The sequence below is a fragment of the Physeter macrocephalus genome, chromosome 16 (assembly GCF_002837175.3).
Source record: "Physeter macrocephalus isolate SW-GA chromosome 16, ASM283717v5, whole genome shotgun sequence".
Taxonomy (NCBI): domain Eukaryota; kingdom Metazoa; phylum Chordata; class Mammalia; order Artiodactyla; family Physeteridae; genus Physeter; species Physeter macrocephalus.
This window is the reverse complement of record NC_041229.1, coordinates 23,786,136-23,807,008: the sequence shown is the minus strand read 5'-3', so window position 1 is coordinate 23,807,008 and position 20,873 is coordinate 23,786,136. Positions and strand designations below refer to the sequence as shown.

General features: G+C 36.4%; 1 protein-coding gene across 1 annotated transcript in view; it reads right to left on the bottom strand.

Moving 5' to 3' along the window:
• Positions 1–20,873, bottom strand: part of C16H11orf65 (chromosome 16 C11orf65 homolog) — a 121,027-nt gene that overhangs the window by 59,940 nt on the left and 40,214 nt on the right. Inside the window, exon 3 of the mRNA XM_024117383.2 lies at positions 2,797–2,889. Within this exon, the coding sequence (XP_023973151.1) occupies positions 2,797–2,889 (93 nt within the window). The remainder of the gene's footprint in view (positions 1–2,796; positions 2,890–20,873) is intronic.

Sequence of the window (20,873 nt, the reverse complement as noted above, 5' to 3'; positions counted from 1 at the left end):
ACTATTATTCAACATAGTTTTGGAAGTTTTAGCCACAGCAATCAGAGAAGAAAAAGAAATAAAAGGAATCCAAATTAGAAAAGAAGAAGTAAATCTGTCACTGTTTGCAGATTACATGATACTACACATAGAGAATCCTAAAAATGCTCCCAGAAAACTACTAGAGCTAATCAATGAATTTGGGAAAGTAGCAGGATACAAAATTAATGCACAGAAATCTCTTGCATTCCTATACACTAATGATGAAAAATCTAAAAGAGAAATTAAGGAAACACTCCCATTTACCATTGCAACAAAAAGAATAAAATACTTAGCAATAAACCTACCTTAGGAGACAAAAGACCTGTATGCAGAAAACTATAAGACACTGATGAGGAAATTAAAGATGATACAAACAGATGGAGAGATATACCATGTTCTTCTATTGGAAGAATCAACATTGTGAAAATGACTCTACTACCTAAAGCAATCTACAGATTCAGTGCAATCCCTATGAAACTACCAATGGCACTTTTTACACATGTTCTTCTATTGGAAGAATCAACATTGTGAAAATGACTCTACTACCTAAAGCAATCTACAGATTCAGTGCAATCCCTATGAAACTACCAATGGCATTCTTCACAGAACTAGAACAAAAATTTCACAATTTGTATGGAAACACAAAAGACCCTGAACAGCCAAAGCTTTCCTGAGAAAGAAAAATGGAGCTGGAGGAATCAGGCTCCTGGACTTCAGACTATACTTCAAAGCTACAGTAATGAAGAAAATATGGTACTGGCACAAAAACAGGAATATAGTTCAATGGAACAGGATAGAAAGCCCAAGGATAAACCTACGCACATATGTTCACCTTATTTTTGATAAAGGAGGCAATAATATACAATGGAGAAAGGCAAAACTACAATGAGGTATCACCTCACAACAGTCAGAATGGCCATCATCAAAAAATCTACAAACAATAAATGCTAGAGAGGGTGTGGAGAAAAAGGACCCCTCTTGCACTGTTTGTGGGGATGTAAATTGATACAGCCACCATGGAGAACAGTATGGAGGTTCCTTATAAAACTAAAAATAGAATTACCATACGACCCAGCAATCCCACTACTGGGCATATACCCTGAGAAAACCATAATTCAAAAAGAGTCATAAAAAAAAAAAAAAGAGTCATGTACCACAATGTTCATTGCAGGTCTATTTACAGTAGGCAGGACATGGAAGTAACCTAAGTGTCCATCGACAGATGAATGGTTAAAGAGGATGTGGCACATATATACAATGGAATATTACTCAGCTATAAAAAGAAACGAAATTGAGTTATTTGTAGTGAGGTGCACGGACCTAGAGACTGTGATACAGAGTGAAGTAAGTCAGAAAGAGAAAAACAAATACCGTATGCTAATACATACATATGGTATCTAATAAAAAGGTTCTGAAGAACTAGGGGTAGGACAGGAATAAAGACGCAGATGTAGAGAATAGACTTGAGGACATGGGGAGGGGGAAGTGTAAGCTGGGACGAAGTGAGAGAGTGGCATGGTCATATATACACTATCTAATGTAAAATAGATAGCTAGTGGGAAGCACCACATAGCACAGGGAGATCAGTTTGGTGCTTTGTGACCACCTAGAGGGGTGACATAGGGAGGGTGGGAGGGAGACGCAAGAGGGAGGAGGTATGGGTATATGTTTATATCTATAGCTGATTCACTGTTATACAGCAGAAACTAACACACCATTGTAAAGCAATTATACTCCAATAAAAATACTAAAAAAAAAAAAAAAAGAGAGACCTGGGAGTGAAGGCTTTGGGCACTAGGAAAATATGCCTAAACTCATGGACAGAGAGGGTCCTGAGTCCTTGTCTTTAACTCCCTTCAGTGACTGTAATGCACTGACTTTGCACCAAGTCTAGTGTGAGGTGAGGTTAGCTTTGCCTTGTGAGTCCTGTCAGGTAAAGGCTTTGTAATTGCCTGTGGTCAGGCCTGAAAAATCACATACAGAATTTTAATCAGAAGCACAACTCCTCAAAAAGATGCTCAACTTCATTAGTAATCAGAGAAATGCAAATTAAAAACTGACAATATTAAGTGTTGCTGAGGATGTAGAGCACCAAGAATTCCCAAAGGTTGATGACAGTGAACACAAATTAATACAATAACTTTGGAAAATAGTTTGGCATATCCTTCCATCCAGCAATTCTGTTTCTAGGTTGAATAGAAACCAAAAGAAATTTGTGGACCTGTTAGCCAGGAAGCATGAGTAAGAATAGTCACAGAAGCAGCCTTTATAATAGCCACAAACTAGAAAAAGTCCAAATGTCAACCTATTGTAGAATGAATAAATAGCAGTATATTCATAAAATGGAATACTACCATCATTTTTGTGAAATGAATGAAGTTTAGGTTCACAAACAAAGTTGAATGAACAAAGCTAGATACAAAAGTATACTATAGGATTCTATTTATATGTAGCTTTAAAACAGAGAAAACTAAAGTATAATGGTAGGATTCAAAATAGTGTTTACCTTTTGGAAGAAGAGAGTCGGCAGTGATTTGCAGGGCACCCAAAGGCAGTGGTTTAAAGTATGAAAACGTTGATCTGGGTGAATGTTACACGGGGGTTTGCTTGTGATGATTCAGTTGTTATAAATTTATGTTTTATGAACTTTCTATATGTGTGTAATATTTTAATTTAAAAAGTTAAAAGAAAGAAATACAAGCACATTGAATTTATAAAGTAGCCACACATTTTTAAGGGGGGAAAATATATTGTATCAATAAATAATGTCCTTACCTCTTTAGGATTAATGTATTTCAGTATCTGACGTGGTTCTCCTTGTCTTCTTATATTAATCAGACTTTTAAAGTGTTGGAATACAGCGACATTCTAGAGGTTCAAACACATAAGATTTTATGGTCAAAACTGGGTTTTCTACCTCTAATTAGCTTTTTTCCTAATTAGGGCAAAATGAGTAAAAATCATAAAATAGATTTTACCTATGTAAACTAGATTTTAGAAATATTATCCAATCAAGGTTTGCTTTGACAAGTCAGGCAATATTGGTATTATTCTCACAAAGAGTTTTACCCTTAAATTTGTAATGGTATCACTAGCAACTATAAATAAAATATCCAAAACTTTGGTTGGGTCACTTTCGTATACTCCAGTGTAATCTAGGAGAAAGACAAAATACAGCCTAGTGGTTAAGAACACTGAACACGGCATAATATTGTCTGGGCTCAAGTGTTAGTAATTACTAGCTGTGTGATCCTGAACAAGTTGCTTAACCTCTATGATCAGTTTCTTATCTAAAATATGGGAATGACAGTACTATTTCATACAGCTATGGTTAGGAATAAATGAGCTAAAATTTGTAAAGCACTTAGAACAACTTCTGGCATAAAAAAGCACTCATTAAGTACTATCTATTATTCTCATTACAGAATCCTCCTCATTTCTGTGGTAATTCCACTGATTTACAAACCCTATCTACTTTTATTGTTAGTGCAAATTTAGTCAAACAACTGCAAACAATTCTTCTATCTTGGAAAGCTATCTTTGGTAACCTCTCCTACCTTATCCTTCCCCAAAACCTTAATAACTCTTGGTAAACATTCCCTGACCCCTCAGTTTGCTTATATTAAATCAAATCAAATAAATACAAGTTGAAGTAATCCATAATACCAATATGACAATTTCAAGTCCTATTGCAATTGCCTGTGGAAGATGGTGCAGCTCACCTCAACACAAATAATATTCTTTCTGAAAGGAAGATGTAATTTCTTAAGTAAAACCCCAAATTGAGTATCAAGAAAAATTTATGATGGTTTAAAATGTGAATAGTATCTTCTAAATTTGTAGATTATTGTATCAAACCACCCTCAAATGTAGTGACTTAAAGCAACAACTGCTTTCTGTGGGTTGACGGGGAACTTGTTATTCTTGCTTGGACTCATGTATTTGGCTGTAGTCAGTTGCCAGATCAGCTGGAGATGGGTGATTTAATATGGTCTCACACACATATACTGGGTCTTCAGCTTGGATTGTTGGAATCTCTGTGATGGCTGGGCTTCTCTCTCCATATAGACTTTCAGTTTAGAGTTTCTTCACAGCATATACATTTCAAAGTATGATAGGGAGAGAGAGAGAGAGAGAGAGAGAGAGAGAGAGAAAGATGGAGAGAGGGAGAGAGAAGAGACAGAGAGAGACAGAGTAGAAATTGCAAGGCTTCTCAAGGCCTTGTCTTGGAAGTCACACAGCATCACTTAGTTTGAATTCTATTGGTCAAACTCAGGACCTAGCAGGCCTCAGGAGGTCAAGTGCAAAGTGTGACCCATAGGAAGTTCCATATATAATACACAGCCTCACTCAGGGGTAGCTCTGAAGAGAAATACTTACAGGGGACAGAACTTCAAGCAGCATACCTATTGTATATTATGCTTGGAAGAAAAGATGGCCAGAGGTACAGATCTACAGATGGGCAATAACTGATGGCTTTGCTGGATGGTCAGGGATTTGGAAAGAACATGGTTAGAAAGCTGTTGCAGAAGAGGTCAGACCCCTCCAAATGGGCACCAAGCGTGAAGACCTTTGTGTCCCATGTCAATTCTCATCAAAGAGCAACCTCAGCAGAGAAGATTATTAATAATCAAGTAGGCAAGATGACCCATTCTTTGGAGTCAGTCAGTCTATTTCCCTAGCCACTGCTCTCCTTGCCCAATGGGCTCATGAACAAAGTGGCCATCGCAACAGGAATGAAGGAGTGGAGGTTATTCATGGGCTCAGCAACATGGATTTTTATGCACTATATCTGGCTACAACTACTGCTGAGTGCCCACTGTGCCAAAGCAGAGACCAACACTGAGCCCCTGATATGGCATCATTTCTTGAGGGAATTAGCCAGCTTCTTGTGGCATATTGATTAGTTGGAACATTTCCATTATGGAAGGGGCAACACTTGATTCTTATTGGAATTGATAATTTATACTCCTGGGTACACAATACTTCTACAAAAGCCACTATCTGTTACCTTCAAAATGTTTTATTCACTTGTCATTATATTCTGCATAGCATTGCTTCTGATCCGAGAACTTGCTTCAGAGCAAATGCAGCACATCAATGGGCTTATGCTCATGAAATTCACTGACATTACCTTGTTCCACATCACCCTAAAGCACTTGGCCTGGTGGAATGGCATTTTGGAGACTCAGTTACAGTTAGAGTTCCACTGACAACACTTTTCAGGCTACAGTGATGTCCTTCATGTTACAGAATATGATCTGAATCTATGCCAGCCAGCATTTATGAGTTTGAAAATTAAAGGGTGGAAATGAAAGTGGCTCCATCTCAATATTATCTCTAATAATCCACTAGTGAAAATTTTGCTTCCTGTCCTTGTACTTTTGGGTTCTGTGGATATAAAGGCCTTAGAACCCACAGGAGGAAGGCTTCCACCAAGGTACACACCAACAGTTACATTAAAATGGAAGCTGATACTGTCACCTGGCCACTTTGAGTTCCTCATGCCAGTGAACCACCACACTAAAAAAAATGAGGGGACCTTATAATTGGGAAAAAAAGAGTCCATATAAGTGAAAGAGGGGACAGAAGAGTCAGCACCAGAGTGACGTGATGTGAGACATACTTGGTAGGTCATTGTTGGCTTTGAAAATGGAAGGAGACCATGAGCCAAGGAATGTGGGCAGTCACTAAAGGCTGGACAAGGCATGAAAACAAATTCTTCCCTAGAGCCTCCAGAAAGAACGCAGCATTGCTGACATCTTGATTTTAGCCCAGTGAGATCCATTTCAGATTTTGGCCTCCAGAACTGTATGATAACATTGTTTTTGTTGTTTAAAGCTACTAAGGTTTTGGCAGTTGTTATAGCAGCAGTAGGAAATAAATATAAGTGCTTAACCTTGCATCTAGTATTTATATGACAAGATATCATAGGTGGAGTATGACTCAGCAGGAAGAGAAACAAAAATGATTGAAAGATAAATAATATTACTTTGGGGAAGAGGGTTAGTTTGTTTTAATCTACATGAGGGATAGTTGTATCATGTTAGGTGGAAGCATAATTTTAATATTGACATTATTTGGAAGTTAACTATGGTTAGAAGAAGTAAGTATGCTAGGGTAACAAGGGGTGGACTCTGCTGGATTATTCTATTGTCAACTTATTCAAGTAGGACAAAAAATGAAAATGACACATAAGCACATCGAATTTAAACTGCTAAAAACAAAACATAGAGGCAATTTAAAAGCATCCAGACAATAAAAGACACATTACTTTCAGGGTTGAAAGAATAAAATTGGTCCTTGATTTTTTTTTTAACAGAAACCATGGAATCCAGAATAGAATGGAACATCATATTTAAGGTGATAAGGGGGAAAAAAAACCCCAAAACATGATAATATCCTTCAAAAACAAAAGTGAAATAAAGATGTTTTCAAACAAACAAAAGCTGAAAGAATTTTTCACAGGAGATCTGCCCTACGACAACTACTGTAGGGAATTCCTTATGTTGCAGGAAAGTAATACCACAGGGAAACACAGAACTGTAGGGAGGAATGATGGTCCCTGGAATGTGTAAATATCTGGAGAAATAAAAATGAATACTGAATGTATGGACACCAAGCGGGGAAAGTGGGGGGTGAGGTGGGATGAATTGGGAGATTGGGATTGACATATATACACTAATATGTATAAAACAGATAACTAAAAAGATCCTGCTGTATAGCACTGGGAACTCTACTTCATTTCACTGTACAGTAGACTCTAACACAACGTTGTAAAACAACTATACCCCAATAAAAAATAAATAAAAAATGAATACTGAAATTAAAGGAGACATAAATAAATGGAAAGTCATACCGTGTTCATGGATTGGAAGACTTAATATTGGTAAAATGAAAATATTACCCAAAGTAATCTACAGATTCAGTGCAATCCCTATCAAAATCCCAATGTCACTATTAAAAGAAATATAAAAGCACATTCTAAAATTCATGTGGAATCTCAAGGGCCTCCAAATAGCCAGACACATCCTGATGTCAATACTTGCTACAAAACAGTTTGGCATTGGCATTAGGACAGACATAAGACCAATGGAATGAATAGAGAACCCAAAAATATACTCCTACATATATAATTGACTTTGACAAGGGTCCCAAGATTATTAATGGGGAAAGGACAGTCTTTTCAACAAATGATGCTGGGAAAACTGGATAGCCACATACAAAATAATGAAATTGGACATTAATGCAAAGTGGATCAAAGACCTAAAAATGAGAGCTGCAACCTAAAACCCTTAGAAGAAAATATAAGAGAAAACTTCATGACATTGGATTTGGCAATGATTTATTGGACATTACCCTGCAAGCACAGCAACTAAAGAAAAACAAGGATAGAGTGGACTATATCAAAATTTAAAACTTTTGCATGGCAGAGGACACAGTCAAGAGGCTGAAAGGGCAATCCACAGCATGGAAGAAAATATTTGCAAAGCAGATATCTGATAAGGGGTTAATATCCAAAATATGTAAAGAACTCCCACATCACAACAACAAAAACAACAACAAATAACCCAATTCAAAAATGGGCAAAAGTCTCAAATACACATTTCTCCAGAGAAATTTATGAATGGTCAATAAACACATAAAAAGATGCTCAACATCAATAGTCATTAAGGAAATAAAAATCAAAATCACAATGAGATACAACTTCACATCCATTAGGATGGCTATCACAAAAAAAATAGAAAATAAGTTTTGGCAAGAGTGTAGAGAAATTGGAAACTATATGCATTCTAGTGAAAATGTAAAATGGTGCTGCCACAATGGAAAACATTTTGATCATTCCACAAAAATTTAAACATAGAATTGCAATATGATCCAGTACTTCCACTTCTAGATATGAACCCAAAAGAATTGAAAGAGGTACTCAAACAGATACTTATACAACAATTTTCATAGCAGCATTATTCACAATAGCCAAAATGTGGAAACAACCCAAGATCTGTTAAAAGGGAGTGGATTAACAAAACATAGTATATAAATGCAATGGAATATTATTCATCCTTTAAAAGGAATGAAATTCTGATGCACGCTATAAATTAGATGAAACTTAAAAACATTATACTAAATGAAATAGCAGAGACAAAAGGACAAATGTACTTATACAAACTACCTAGAATAGACAAATTCATGGATACAGAAAGTAAAATAGAGGTTACCATGGCCTAGGGGGCAGGGGAGGATGGAGAGTTATTGTTTAGTGGATACAGGAGGTTCTGTTTGAAATGATGAAAAAGTTCTAGAAGTGGAGAGTGGAAATGGCTGCACAACATTGTAAATGTAATTAATGTCACTAAACTGTACACCTAAAAGTAGTTATTATGGTAAATTTTATGTTATGTACCACAGTAAAACGTAAATACTAATTGTTTAAGGCAATAAAAATAATGTCTTCTTATATTTAAAACAAAAATGTAAGTGAAAAATATCTGACAACAAATAGCACAAAAGGGAAAGACGATAAAGGGAGTTAATCCGTTTTAAGATTCTTGCATTGTTCTGGAAAGGGTAAAAGTACCAACTTAATGTAGGCATTAATTAGTCAAGGATGCATATTGTAAACTCTAAGTTACCCCATTAAGATAATATGTAACTGTTATGGTAATCTATTGCTGTGTAGCAAACTACCCCCAAAACTTAGTGATGTAAAACAACCACCATTTTATTATGCTCACAATTATGGGTTGCAAATTATGGTAGGGCAGAGTAGGGATGTCTGGTCTCACTTCCACAGTGACTGAGGCTTCATCTGAGATGGATTACAAAGCTGGGAATGGCTGGGATGACTCAAGTGGGGCCCTATGTCAGGGGCCTCAATTCTAGCTATCAGTCTTGTTTCTTGGTTCTTTTTATGTTTTATCTGCTGGTGATGGAATATTGAAATGGCTTTTTCACTTATGTATCTTGTAAGAGGGAAGGAATAGCTGATAAATCTAGGGATGGCCAATCACCAATCTCTGTAGACAGCCTTTCCATTAGGCTAGCTTGGCATTGCAGTTTCAGGGTTGTTGTACCTTGTGGCTGTCTTCATCCAGAATGAGCATTCCATGACACAGACATGGACACTGCAATGCTTCTTTTTTATGGCCACACCACGCAGCTTGCAGGATCTTAGTTCCCTGACCAGGGATTGAACCTGGGCCCCCTGCAATGCTTTTTTTTTTTTTTTTTCTTTTTAAGCTGGGCACTGTCTTTATTTTTATTTTTTTAACATCTTTATTGGGGTATAATTGCTTTACAATGGTGTGTTAGTTTCTGTTTTATAACAAAGTGAATCAGCTATACATATACATATATCCCCATATCTTCTCCTTCTTTCCTCTCCCTCCCACCCTCCCTATCCCACCCCCAAGTTGTCACAAAGCACCAAGCTGATCTCTCTGTGCTATGTGGCTGCTTCTCACTAGCTATCTATTTTACAGTTGGTAGTACATATAAGTCCATGCCAATCTCTCACTTCATCCCAGCTTACCCTTCCTCTTCCCCATTTCCTCAAGTCCATTCTCTACATCTGCCTCTTTACTCCTGTCCTGCCCCTAGGTTCTTCAGAACCATATATATGTATATATACATATATATGCATATATGTATATATACATATATATTATATATATACTTTTTTTTCTTTTAGATTCCATATATATGTGTAAACATATGGTATTTGTTTTTTGCTTTCTGACTCACTTCACTCTGTATGACAGACTCTAGGTCCATCCACCTCACTACAAATAACTCAATTTTGTTTCTTTTTATGGCTGAGTAATATTCCATTGTATATATATGCCACATCTTCTTTATCCATTCATCTGTCGATGGACACTTAGGTTGCTTCCATGTCCTGGCTATTGTAAATAGAGCTGCAGTGAACATTGTGGTACATGACTCTTTTTGAATTATGGTTTTCTCAGGGTATATGCCCAGTAGTGGGATTGCTGGGTCGTATGGTAGTTCTATTTGTAGTTTTTTAAGGAACCTCCATACTGTTCTCCATATTTATTACCTAAACTTAGATGTCCCAGAATGTCATGTTCTATTTTATTGGTTTTAGTGGTAAAGCAAACCTAAATTAGCCTAAATAAAAGGAAGAAGATTGCCCCTAACCTCTCAACATAAAGAGTAGCAAATAATTTATGAACATCTTAAATCAATCAAAATAACCAAAAAGTTAATACAGAAGAAAATAATGATATATTAAAATCATTTAAATAATACAAAGAAATGGGAAACAGGAAAAATACATGAAGAACAGTTGATAAGTAGAAAAGCAACAGCAATATGGTAGACTTAAACTAAACAAATACCATAATTATAATAAATATAAATGATCTAACCATGCTAATTAAAAGACAATGATTATTTAAGACTAACCAAAATTAGATCCAGCTCTGTATTGTTTACAAAGGATGCAAAAAGTTAGAAAGTAACAGAATAAGAAAATATACCATGCAAACACTAACCAAAATTAAACTAAGGTAACTTTATCAATACAAAATAAAATAGACTTTAAGGCAAAAATTTTGGAAAATATAAGAAACAATATTTCATATTGATTAGGTTTGACTCAACAATAAGATGTAACAATCTTGAGCTGATATGTACCTAACAACATTACTTCAAAATATATAAAGCTAACATTAACACAATTACCAGGAGTATAAATGAATCCCCAATCGTAATGGAAAACTTTAACATACTTCTCTCAAGCACTGATAGAACAAATAGGCAAAAAATTAGTAAGTCTCCTGCTATAGACTAAATGTTTCTGTCTCTCCAAAATTCATATTGAAATTCTAACCCCCAAGGTGATGGTAGGAGGAGGCGGGACCTTTGGGAGATGATTAGGTCAAGAGGGTAAAGCCCTCATGAATGGGATTAGTGCCCTTATAAAAAAGGGCTCAGTCAGACGAATGGATAAAGAAGATGTGGTAAATATATACAATGGAATATTACTCAGTCATAAAAAGGAATGAAACTGGGTCATTTGTAGAGACGTGGATGGACCTAGAGACTGTCATAGAGTGAAGTAAGTCAGAAAGAGAAAAAAACAAATATCGTATATTAACACATATATGTGGAATCTAGAAAAATGGTACAGATGAACTGGTTTGCAAGCCAGAAATAGAGACACAGATGCAGAGAACAAATGTATGGACACAAAGCGGGGACAACAGGGGGGTGGTGGTGGTGATGGGATAAATTGGGAGATTGGGATTGACATATATACAATAATTTGTATAAAATAGGTAACTAATAAAACTAATTTAAAAGAAAAAAACAGGGCTCAGAGAGATCACTCATTCCTTCCAACATGTGAGGACATAACAAGAACCAGGAAGCAGGTTCTCAACAGGTACCAAGTCTGCTAGTGCCTTGATTTTGGAATTCCTAGCCTCCAGAACTATAATAAATAAATTTCTGTTGTTTATAATCCACCCAGCCTATAACAGTTTGTTATGGCAGCCCGAACAGACTAAGACAGCTACGAAAGATTTGAACAACATATTTAACAAACTTGACCTAACTGATGGAAGCATACATTTTTTTCTCAAGATCACATGGAACATTTATCAAAATAGAATTTTTCTGTACCAAGCAAGTTTTGAGTTATTAAAACCATTTAAAGTATGTTGTCTGGCTGCAGTGGAATTAAACCAAAAATCAATAATAAAAAGATAACTAGAAAATTACTAAATATTTGGTCATTAATCAATGTGGCTCTAAAAATTACATTGAAAATTATGAAATATTCCAAGCTGAGGTAAAAATTATATGACATATCAAAACCTGTGTGGATAAATCTAAAGAAATGCTGAAGGGAGAACTCTAATAGCTCAAAATACATATACTATAAAAAGAATAAAAGTTGAAAATCTAAGATCTAATTTTCCATCCCAAGAACTTTGAAAAAGAACAGCAAATCAAAGCCCCAGAATGAAAGAAAAAAAAAATAAAGATAAGATTGGAAATCAATGAAATAGAAAATAGAGTTAAAATAGAGAAAACCAACAAAGCCAAAGATCAGTTTTTTAAAAAAGATTAATAAAATTGATAAACTCCTAGAAATACAGATGTAGAGAAATGAAGAGAAAACACTTATTAACAATACCACTACAAATCTTACAGACATTAAAAGGATAATGAAAGGAGATTGTAAACAAATTTTGGCCAAAATAGATTTGACAATTTAAACAAAATGGACAAATTCCTTAATTCAAATCAAAGCCACAACAAGATGTCGCTTCAAGCCTGTTAGAATGGTTATTATCAAAAAAACCAAGAAATAACAAGTTCTGGCAAAGATGTGGAGAAAAGGGAACGCTTCTGCATTGTTTGTATGAATGGAAATTGGTTCAGCCAGTATGAAAAATGGTATGGAGATTCCTCAAAAGATAAAAAGTAGAACTACCATGTGATCTAGTAATTCTACTTCTGGGTATTTATCTGAAGAAAACAAAAACACTAATGCAAAAAGATATATGCACCCCCATGTTCATTGCAGCATTATTTTCATGAGTCAAGTATGGAAACAACCTAAGTGCTCAATGATGGATAAATGGATAAAGAAGATGTGACATATATATATATACACACACATATATGTATATACATATATGTATATATATATATAACAGAATACTATTCAGCCATAAAAAATAATAAAATCTTTCCATTTGCAACTACATGGATAGAATTTGAGAACATTATGCTGAGTGAAATAAGTCAGAGAAAGACAAATACCGTATGATCTTACTTATACATGGAATTTAAACAACAACAACAATAAGCTCATAGATAAAAAGAACAAAATGATTATTGCCAGAGGTGGGGGGTGGGGGTGGGAGAAATGGGTGAAGGGGGTCAAAAGGTACAAACTTCCAGTTATAGCATAATTAAGTCATGGGGTGTAATGTAAAGCATGGTGAATTATAGTTAATGGTACTGTATTGAATATTTGAGAGTTGCTAAGATAGTAAATCTTAAAAGTCTTCATCACAAGAAAAAAATTTTTTGTAACTATGTATGGTGACAGATGTTACCTAGACTTATTGTGGTGATTATTTCACAATATATACAAATTTTGAATGATTATATTGCTCACTTGCAATTAATATAATGTTATATGTCAATTATACCTAAATAAAAACAAACAAACAAAATGGACAAATTCCTTGAAAAAGTAATTTATCAAAATGGGTACAAGAAGAAACACACATCTGAATAGTCCTGTATTATTAGAGAAATGGAACTCATAATTAAAAACCTTTCTATATGAAAAACTCCTAGCACACATGGCTTTGTTAATGTGTTATTCCAAACATTTGTAGAAAAAATAATACCAATCACACAAACTCTTAGAGATAATGAAAAAGAAGAAATACTTCCCAGTTCCTTTTAGGAGACCAGCATAATACTGATACAAAACCTGGCAAGGACATTACAACAAAGAAAAATTGAATTTAAAAATAAATATGCAGAAAATCCTAAGCCAATGCTTAGCAAATCAAATCCAGGATATATCAAAAGGGTAACAATCAGGATAAAGTGGAGTTTATTCTAGGAATGCAAGGTTGGTTTAACATTTGAATATCAATGAATGTAATTACCACGTAAAGAGAATGAAGGAGACCATATGACCATTTAGGAGCAGCAAAAACATTTGATCAAATTCAATACCCAGAGTTTTCATAAAAACAAGAATAAAAATCTTAGCAAATAAGGAATTAAGTTAACTTCCTTAAACAGATAATGAGTTTCTACAAAAAAATACAGATAACATCTTAGCTTACAGTGGAATATTATATGCCTTCTCTCTGTGTTCAGGAAAAAGACAAGAATGTTCATAATTCTTTTGAGTATTGTGCTGGAGGGTCTAGTCAGTGCAAAAAAGCAAGAACAAGAAATAACAGGTATAAAGTTTGCAAAGGAAAAATGAAAGTCATCATGCAAAGATGACATGATTAAGTGGAAAATCTGAAAGATACTCAGCCATCAAAAACAATGAATTTAAAAAAACCCCAAAAAACAATGAATTCATGCCATTTACAGCAACATAGATGGATCTAGAGATTATCAAACTAAGCAAAGTAAGTCAGAAAGAGAAAGACAAATACCATATGATATCACTTATATGTAGAATCTAAAATTCAATATAAATCAACATATCTACAAAACAGAAACAGACTCACCGATATAGAGAACAGACTTGTGGTTGCCAAGGGGGAGGTGGGGTAGGGGAGGAAAGGAATGGGAATTTGGGATTAGCAGAGGCAAACTATGATATATAGGATGGATAAACAACAAGGTGCCACTGTATAGCACAAGGAACTATATTCAACATCCTGTGACAAACCATAATGGAAAAGAATAGGAAAAAGAATATATATATGTATAACTGAGTCACTTTGCTGTATAGCAGAAATTAACACAACACTGTAAATCAACTATACTTCAATAAAATCTTTTTAAAAATCTGAAAGGACCTATTAAAAAGAAATTAGAGGGCTTCCCTGGTGGCACAGTGGTTGGAAGTCCACCTGCTGATGCAGGGGACACGGGTTCGTGCCCCAGTCCGGAAGATCCCACATGCCGCGGAGCGGCTAGGCCCGTGAGTCATGGCCGCTGGGCCTGTGCATCCGGAGCCTGTGCTCCGCAACGGGAGAGGCCACAACAGTGAGAGGCCCGCGTACCGCAAAAAAAAAAAAAAAAAAAAGCAATTAGAAATAATAAGTGTATATTTACACTTATTATTGTCCAGTATATTTACACTTATTATTGTCCAGTAATGTCCAGTATATAAAAATAAATATTTATATAAACTAGAAATGAACAGTTAGAAAAATAAAATTTAAAAAATAACACCACTTATTTTAGCATAAAAAGCCAAATAACCTAGAAATCAAATGAAAGATGTATAAGACTTCTGCACTATAAACTACAAAACATTATGGAGAGGAATTAAAGAAGATATAAATAAATGAAGAGATATGCCATGTTAAAAAAACCATCAGCATAGTAAGATATTAGTTCTCCCCAAATTGATCAATTGATTTAATGCAATCCCAATTATAATGTCAACAAAATTTTTTTAGAAATTAAAATAAGTTGATTCCAATGTTTATATGGAAATGCAAAAGTCCTAAAATAGGTAAAATAATCTTGAAGAACAAAGTTAGAGGATTGTATTACCATATATCCACTCTTATTATAAAGCTACAGATTAAGACAATGTGGTGTTAACCCAAATATAGACAAATAGTCCAATGCAACAGAGTAGAAACTATAGAAACAGTTCACATATAAGATTTCATGACTTTACAAAGGTACCACTGCAATTTATTGTGGAAAGATGGTATTTTTCAATAAAAGATACCGGGTAGTTTGATTATCCATAAGGAAAAAAATGACCTTTGTCCCTGTTATCATACACAAACATTAGTTGGAGATGGATACCAGATCTCAATGTGAAACTAAACAACTAAGGCTCTAGAAGAAACATAAGGAAAATATCTTCTGACTTTGGGTTAAACAAATATTTCTAACTCCCCCGCATCTTTATTGAGACATAACTGACATAAAACATTGTGTAAATTTAAAGTATACAACATGATGATTTGATCTACGTATATAGTGAAATGATTACCACAAAAATTTAGTTAACACATCCTTCACCTCACATAATTACCATTTACTGTGTGTGTGGTAAGAAATTTTAAGATCTACTCTCTTAGCAACTTTTAATTATTCAACACAATACTGTTAACTAGAGTCACCATGCTGTACGTTACATTCCTAGAACATATTAATCTTATAACTGGAAGTTTGTACCCTTTGATGATCTTCACTCATCTCTCCCCTACACCCCCACCGCCCCTTCCAGCAACAACGTACCCCCTATATCTAAGAGTCCAGGGTTTTTTTGGTTCCACATATAAATGAGAGCATACATTATACAGAATTCATCTTTCTCTGCCTGACTTATTTCACTTAGCATAGTGCCCTCCAGATCCATTCATGTTGTTACAAATGGCAGGATTCTCTTCCTTCTCATGGTTGAATAATATTCCATTATAAATAATATTAATATGCTATACTAATATTAAATGTTATATACAATATCTTCACATAATATATAAAACATTATTACATTTTCTTTATCCATTCATCTGTCAACAGATACTTAGGTTGTTTCTATGTCTTGGCTAGTGTAGATATGCTGCAATGAACATGGGGGTGCAGCTGTCTCTTTGAGGTAGTGATTTCATTTCCTTCAGAAAAATATCCACAAGTGAAATTGCTGGATCATATGGTAGTTCTATTTTTTATTTTATTTTTTGAGTAATGTCCATGCTGCTTTCCATAGTGGTGGTACCAGTTTACATTCCCACCAAGAGTGTACAAGATTCCCTTTTTTCCACATCCTTGCCGGCACTTATCTCTTGTCTTTTTGATCGAGTCTGCTGTTGGAATTCTTTAGCTCAGTTTTTTTATTATTCAGATCTAGGATGTCTTTTTGGCTTTTTGGAGGATAGCTTTTATTTCTTTGTTGAGCTTCTCATTTTGTTCATGTACTGTTTTCCCAATTTCATGTAGTTGTCTGTCTACATGTTCTTGTAGTTCCATGAATTTCCTCAAGAGGATTATTCTGAATTCTTTGTTAGACAGTTCACAGACCTATATTTTGAGTAAATTATTGGAGCTTTATTAGTTTCTTTTGGCGGTGTCATGTTTACTTTGGTATCTGTGCATCTGAGTAAGTGGTCTTTTCTTCCAGACTCTAGAAGTTCCCTCCAGCAGAGAAAGACCTTCATCGGTTAGCTCAGCTTGGGGTACTGGATGGGTCATCTGGTAGCATCCATGGGCAGGTGGAGGCTTGCTATTGGGGTGTCTATTTGGGTGAGGTCACTGCCCATGTTCTGGGGTGGGCACGATGGCTTACTTGCTTTCAGGCAGGGCTACTAGCTGGGCTCTGCAGTCACCTCTGGTTAGGCTAAGTCATAGGCTGTGTTCCCTGGCAGGGAGGTGCCACTGGCTGGACTCTGCAACTGAGCAGGGCTGCAGGCTGGGCTCTGCAATCGCTCCTGTTTGGGTGAGGCCTCAGGATGTGCTCTCTTACCAGATGGTGTTGCTGGCCAGACTTCATGTTCGGGCAAGGCTACAGGCAAGGCTTTGTGGTTGGATGCAGCCACAGGCTGTGTTCTGTGATCAGGTAGGGCCATAGGCTTTGCCCCAAAGTTGGGCAAAGCTGTAGGCTGGGTTTTGTGATGGGGTAAGCTGCTGGGTGTGCTCCTCTGTTGGGGGTGGTCACTGGCCAGGCTCTCTAGTTGGGCAGGGCCTCCAGCTCTATCATGCTGTTGTGGCGGGTCTAGAGACTGTGCTCCTTGGTTGGGTGGGGTCACTGTCCAGGGTCCCTAGCTGGGTGGGGCCATAGGCTATGCTCTGCAATTGGGTGGAGTCACTGGCTAGGCTCCCTTTAGCTACAGTTTTTTTAAAAGGTTTTTAAAAAAATAAATTTATTTTTGGCTGTGTTGGGTCTTCGTTGCTGCGCGCAGGCTTTCTCTAGTTGCGGTGAGCAGGGGCTGCTCTTCGTTGCGGTGTGCGGGCTTCTCCTTGCAATGTCTTCTCTTGTTGTGGAGCACCGGCTCTAGGCGTGTGGGCTCAGTAGCTGTGGAACTCAGGCTCAGTAGTTGTGGCTCACGGGCTCTAGAGCGCAGGCTCAGTAGTTGTGGCACATGGGCTTAGTTGCTCCGCGGCATGTGGGATCTTCCCGGACCAGGGCTCGAACCCGTGTCCGCTGCATTGGCAGGTGGATTCTTAACCACTGCACCACCAGGGAAGTCCCTGGCTGCAGTTTGTACTCAGTAATTAGGCAGGGCCATAGGCTTGGATCTGTTTCTGGGCTCTATGACTGGCTAGGCTTCCTGGTTGGGCAGGACTGAAGACTATGCTCATAAATTGTGTGGGGCTGCGAATTTGCTTCCTTGCCTAAGTGGGGCCATAAAACATGTTCCGTAGTCAGTAAAGCCTCTTGGTTTGGGACCCATATCAGGTAGAATTGCCAACTGAGCTCCCTGGCCAGATGGGGCCACTGGCTCAGCTCTGCAGATGGGCAGAGCCTGGCTGAGATCTCTGCTCAGGTATTGCTGTAAGCGGTAATGCAAACTGCCAAGATCTGAGCACAGGTTGCTGTCAGCCCTGCCCCTCTTTTCTCTGTCTCTATCAAATCCCCAGTGGTCGAGCCCTGCAGATTCCCCCAGTGGTCCCCATGAGGCAAGACCTGAGTGCACCTCCCAGGAAACGTCCTGGAACACTGGGGGACCTGGACTTTTGACACCATCTTGATGACAGTGCCTTCTACATAAACACTTCTTAAATGGACACAGACAGCACTAACCATAAAGAACAAGTGATAAACTGGATCTTATTAAAATTAAAGACTTATCAAAAACACCTTTAAGAGGGAAGTGAGGTACCCTGGAAGATGATATTTTATATTGCAATAAAGGATTTGTATTCAGGATATTTGAAAAACTCCTCCAAGTGAATATTGACAAGGGAGAGGTGATGGAACTTGGGGATTTCAATACTGGAAGATATGTGAAGAAAAGGATAGGGCTATTTATATCCTCATCATATATAATGAGGAGTCAAGTGATCCTTTGTTAGCATGATGGAACAAGAAACAAAGGTCTTTGAAGCAGCAAGATAAGAAACAGAGGAATTAAAACAATAACTTATGATACTCAGGGGGGAGATAAGCAGGGTTTTGGAGGATAAGTAAGGTAAATTCTTAATCATCTTTGCAGAAAGTCAACAGATAACTTCTACAGTTGGTAAGTAAAATATAATAAGCATATTATTTAGAAGCATGGAACTAGTGACTAGAAGATCTAAAACAAAAAGATAGATAAAAGTGGTTGCTTTTAGAGTATGAAGGTGGAAGGTAGTGAGATGGGGTAAAGACTTGCTTTTTAGTGTAAGTTCTTTTACATTATTTTACTTATTTTAAAGAAGTACACAAAGTACTTTGATAAAAATATTTTAAATTACAGAAAAAACTCTGCATTCACATTACTACGACTATGCAAATTATTCAATTACAGGGCCACATAATATGCTAAAATTATGCATCCTTATTTAGAAGTCACCCTCTGGGCCACTTGAAGTAGAATATATCTAGAATCAAGATCAAATGTACTGAGTGAAGTAAGTCAGAAAGAGAAAAACAACTACCGTATGCTAACACATATATATGGAATCTAAAAAAAAAAAAGGTTCTGATGAACCTGGGGCAGGACAGGAATAAAGACGCAGATGTAGAGAATGGACTTGAGGACATGGGGAGGGGGAAGGGTAAGCTGGGACAAAGTGAGAGAGTGGCATTGACATATATACACTACCAAATGTAAAATAGATAGTGGGAAGTAGCCACATAGCACAGGGAGAAGAGCTCTGTGCTTTGTGACCACCTAGAGGGGTGTGATGGGGGGTGGATATGGAGGGTGGGAGGGAGATGCAAGAGGGAGGGGATATGGGGATATATGTATACATATAGCTGATTCACTTTGCTATACAACAGAAACTAACACAACATTGTAAAGCAATTATACTCCAATAAAGATGTTTAAAAAAATCAAATGTATTCTCTTTACATAGAGGTTAGAAATATATTAATTTGCCTTATATTTGAACCATGACTTTCATGGTTAGTTGTTTTTCAGAGTTTCTAACCTCTTTTTATTTTATTTATTTATTTTTTTTGTGGAATCTAAAAAAAAAAGATACAATGAATGTATTTATCAAACAAAAACAGACTCAAAGACATAGAAAACAAACTTATGATTACCAAAGGGGAAGTGGGGGAGGGATAAATTAAGAGTTTGGGATTAACCGATACACACACTACTATAGATGAAATAGATAACCAACAAGGACCTACTGTATAGCATAGGGAACTATACTCAATATCTTGTAATAAACTATATTGGAAAAGGATATGTTTATATAACTGAATCACTTTGCTGTACACCCAAAACCAACACAACATCGTAAATCAACTACACTTCAACAAAAATTTTCAAAAAACATCTACCACCTCTGTGCAAAGTTTGAGGGTCCTTAGAGTTTGGTGTGCTGCCTGACAATTTTCAAGTGTCTTGAAAATCTGCTAGTCTTGGGTGAAACCTAAGAAAGAAAAGTCTCTCTGGATGTTTCAGGGCTTCAGTGCAAGTGATAACATTAGTTGGCCCTTTAGGGCTGAGTAAAAACAATGACAAATGGAATTGTGATGGTGGTTCAGGATGATCTGTGAAACCTATACTACTGGATGAATCAGAGAAGAAACATTCAGGGTTTGGGAGCAATGCTCTATCATCATTGGGTAAGTATTCTGTATGACACACTTTCTGTCTTACATCTGGACTCTGCTGGATTCTAAATTATTTAACATGATCTTCCATAAAGTAAGTTTGGTGTTATTCTACCTGGCAAAGAGCTCTGGCCAATTGAGATGCTGGTTGAACATCAGTGAACGTAGAGTGAGCAGTAGGTGGGATCAGCTGCAGCAACAAGGAATGTAGTCTCTACACAAATTTTTTCTCTTGAGTTTTTAATTGTAATAGTTACTTTAATTTATCTCCTCTTTCCCTTATATTTCTACTACTATTTTATATTGGTAGTGTTTGTGGTGATAAAGGTAGCATTATTTCAAAGTTTTACAATATTTAAATGGAGTACCAACAAAGCACAAAAGGGAATATCAACCCATAAATTTCAGACATTTTGCCAGATTAAAA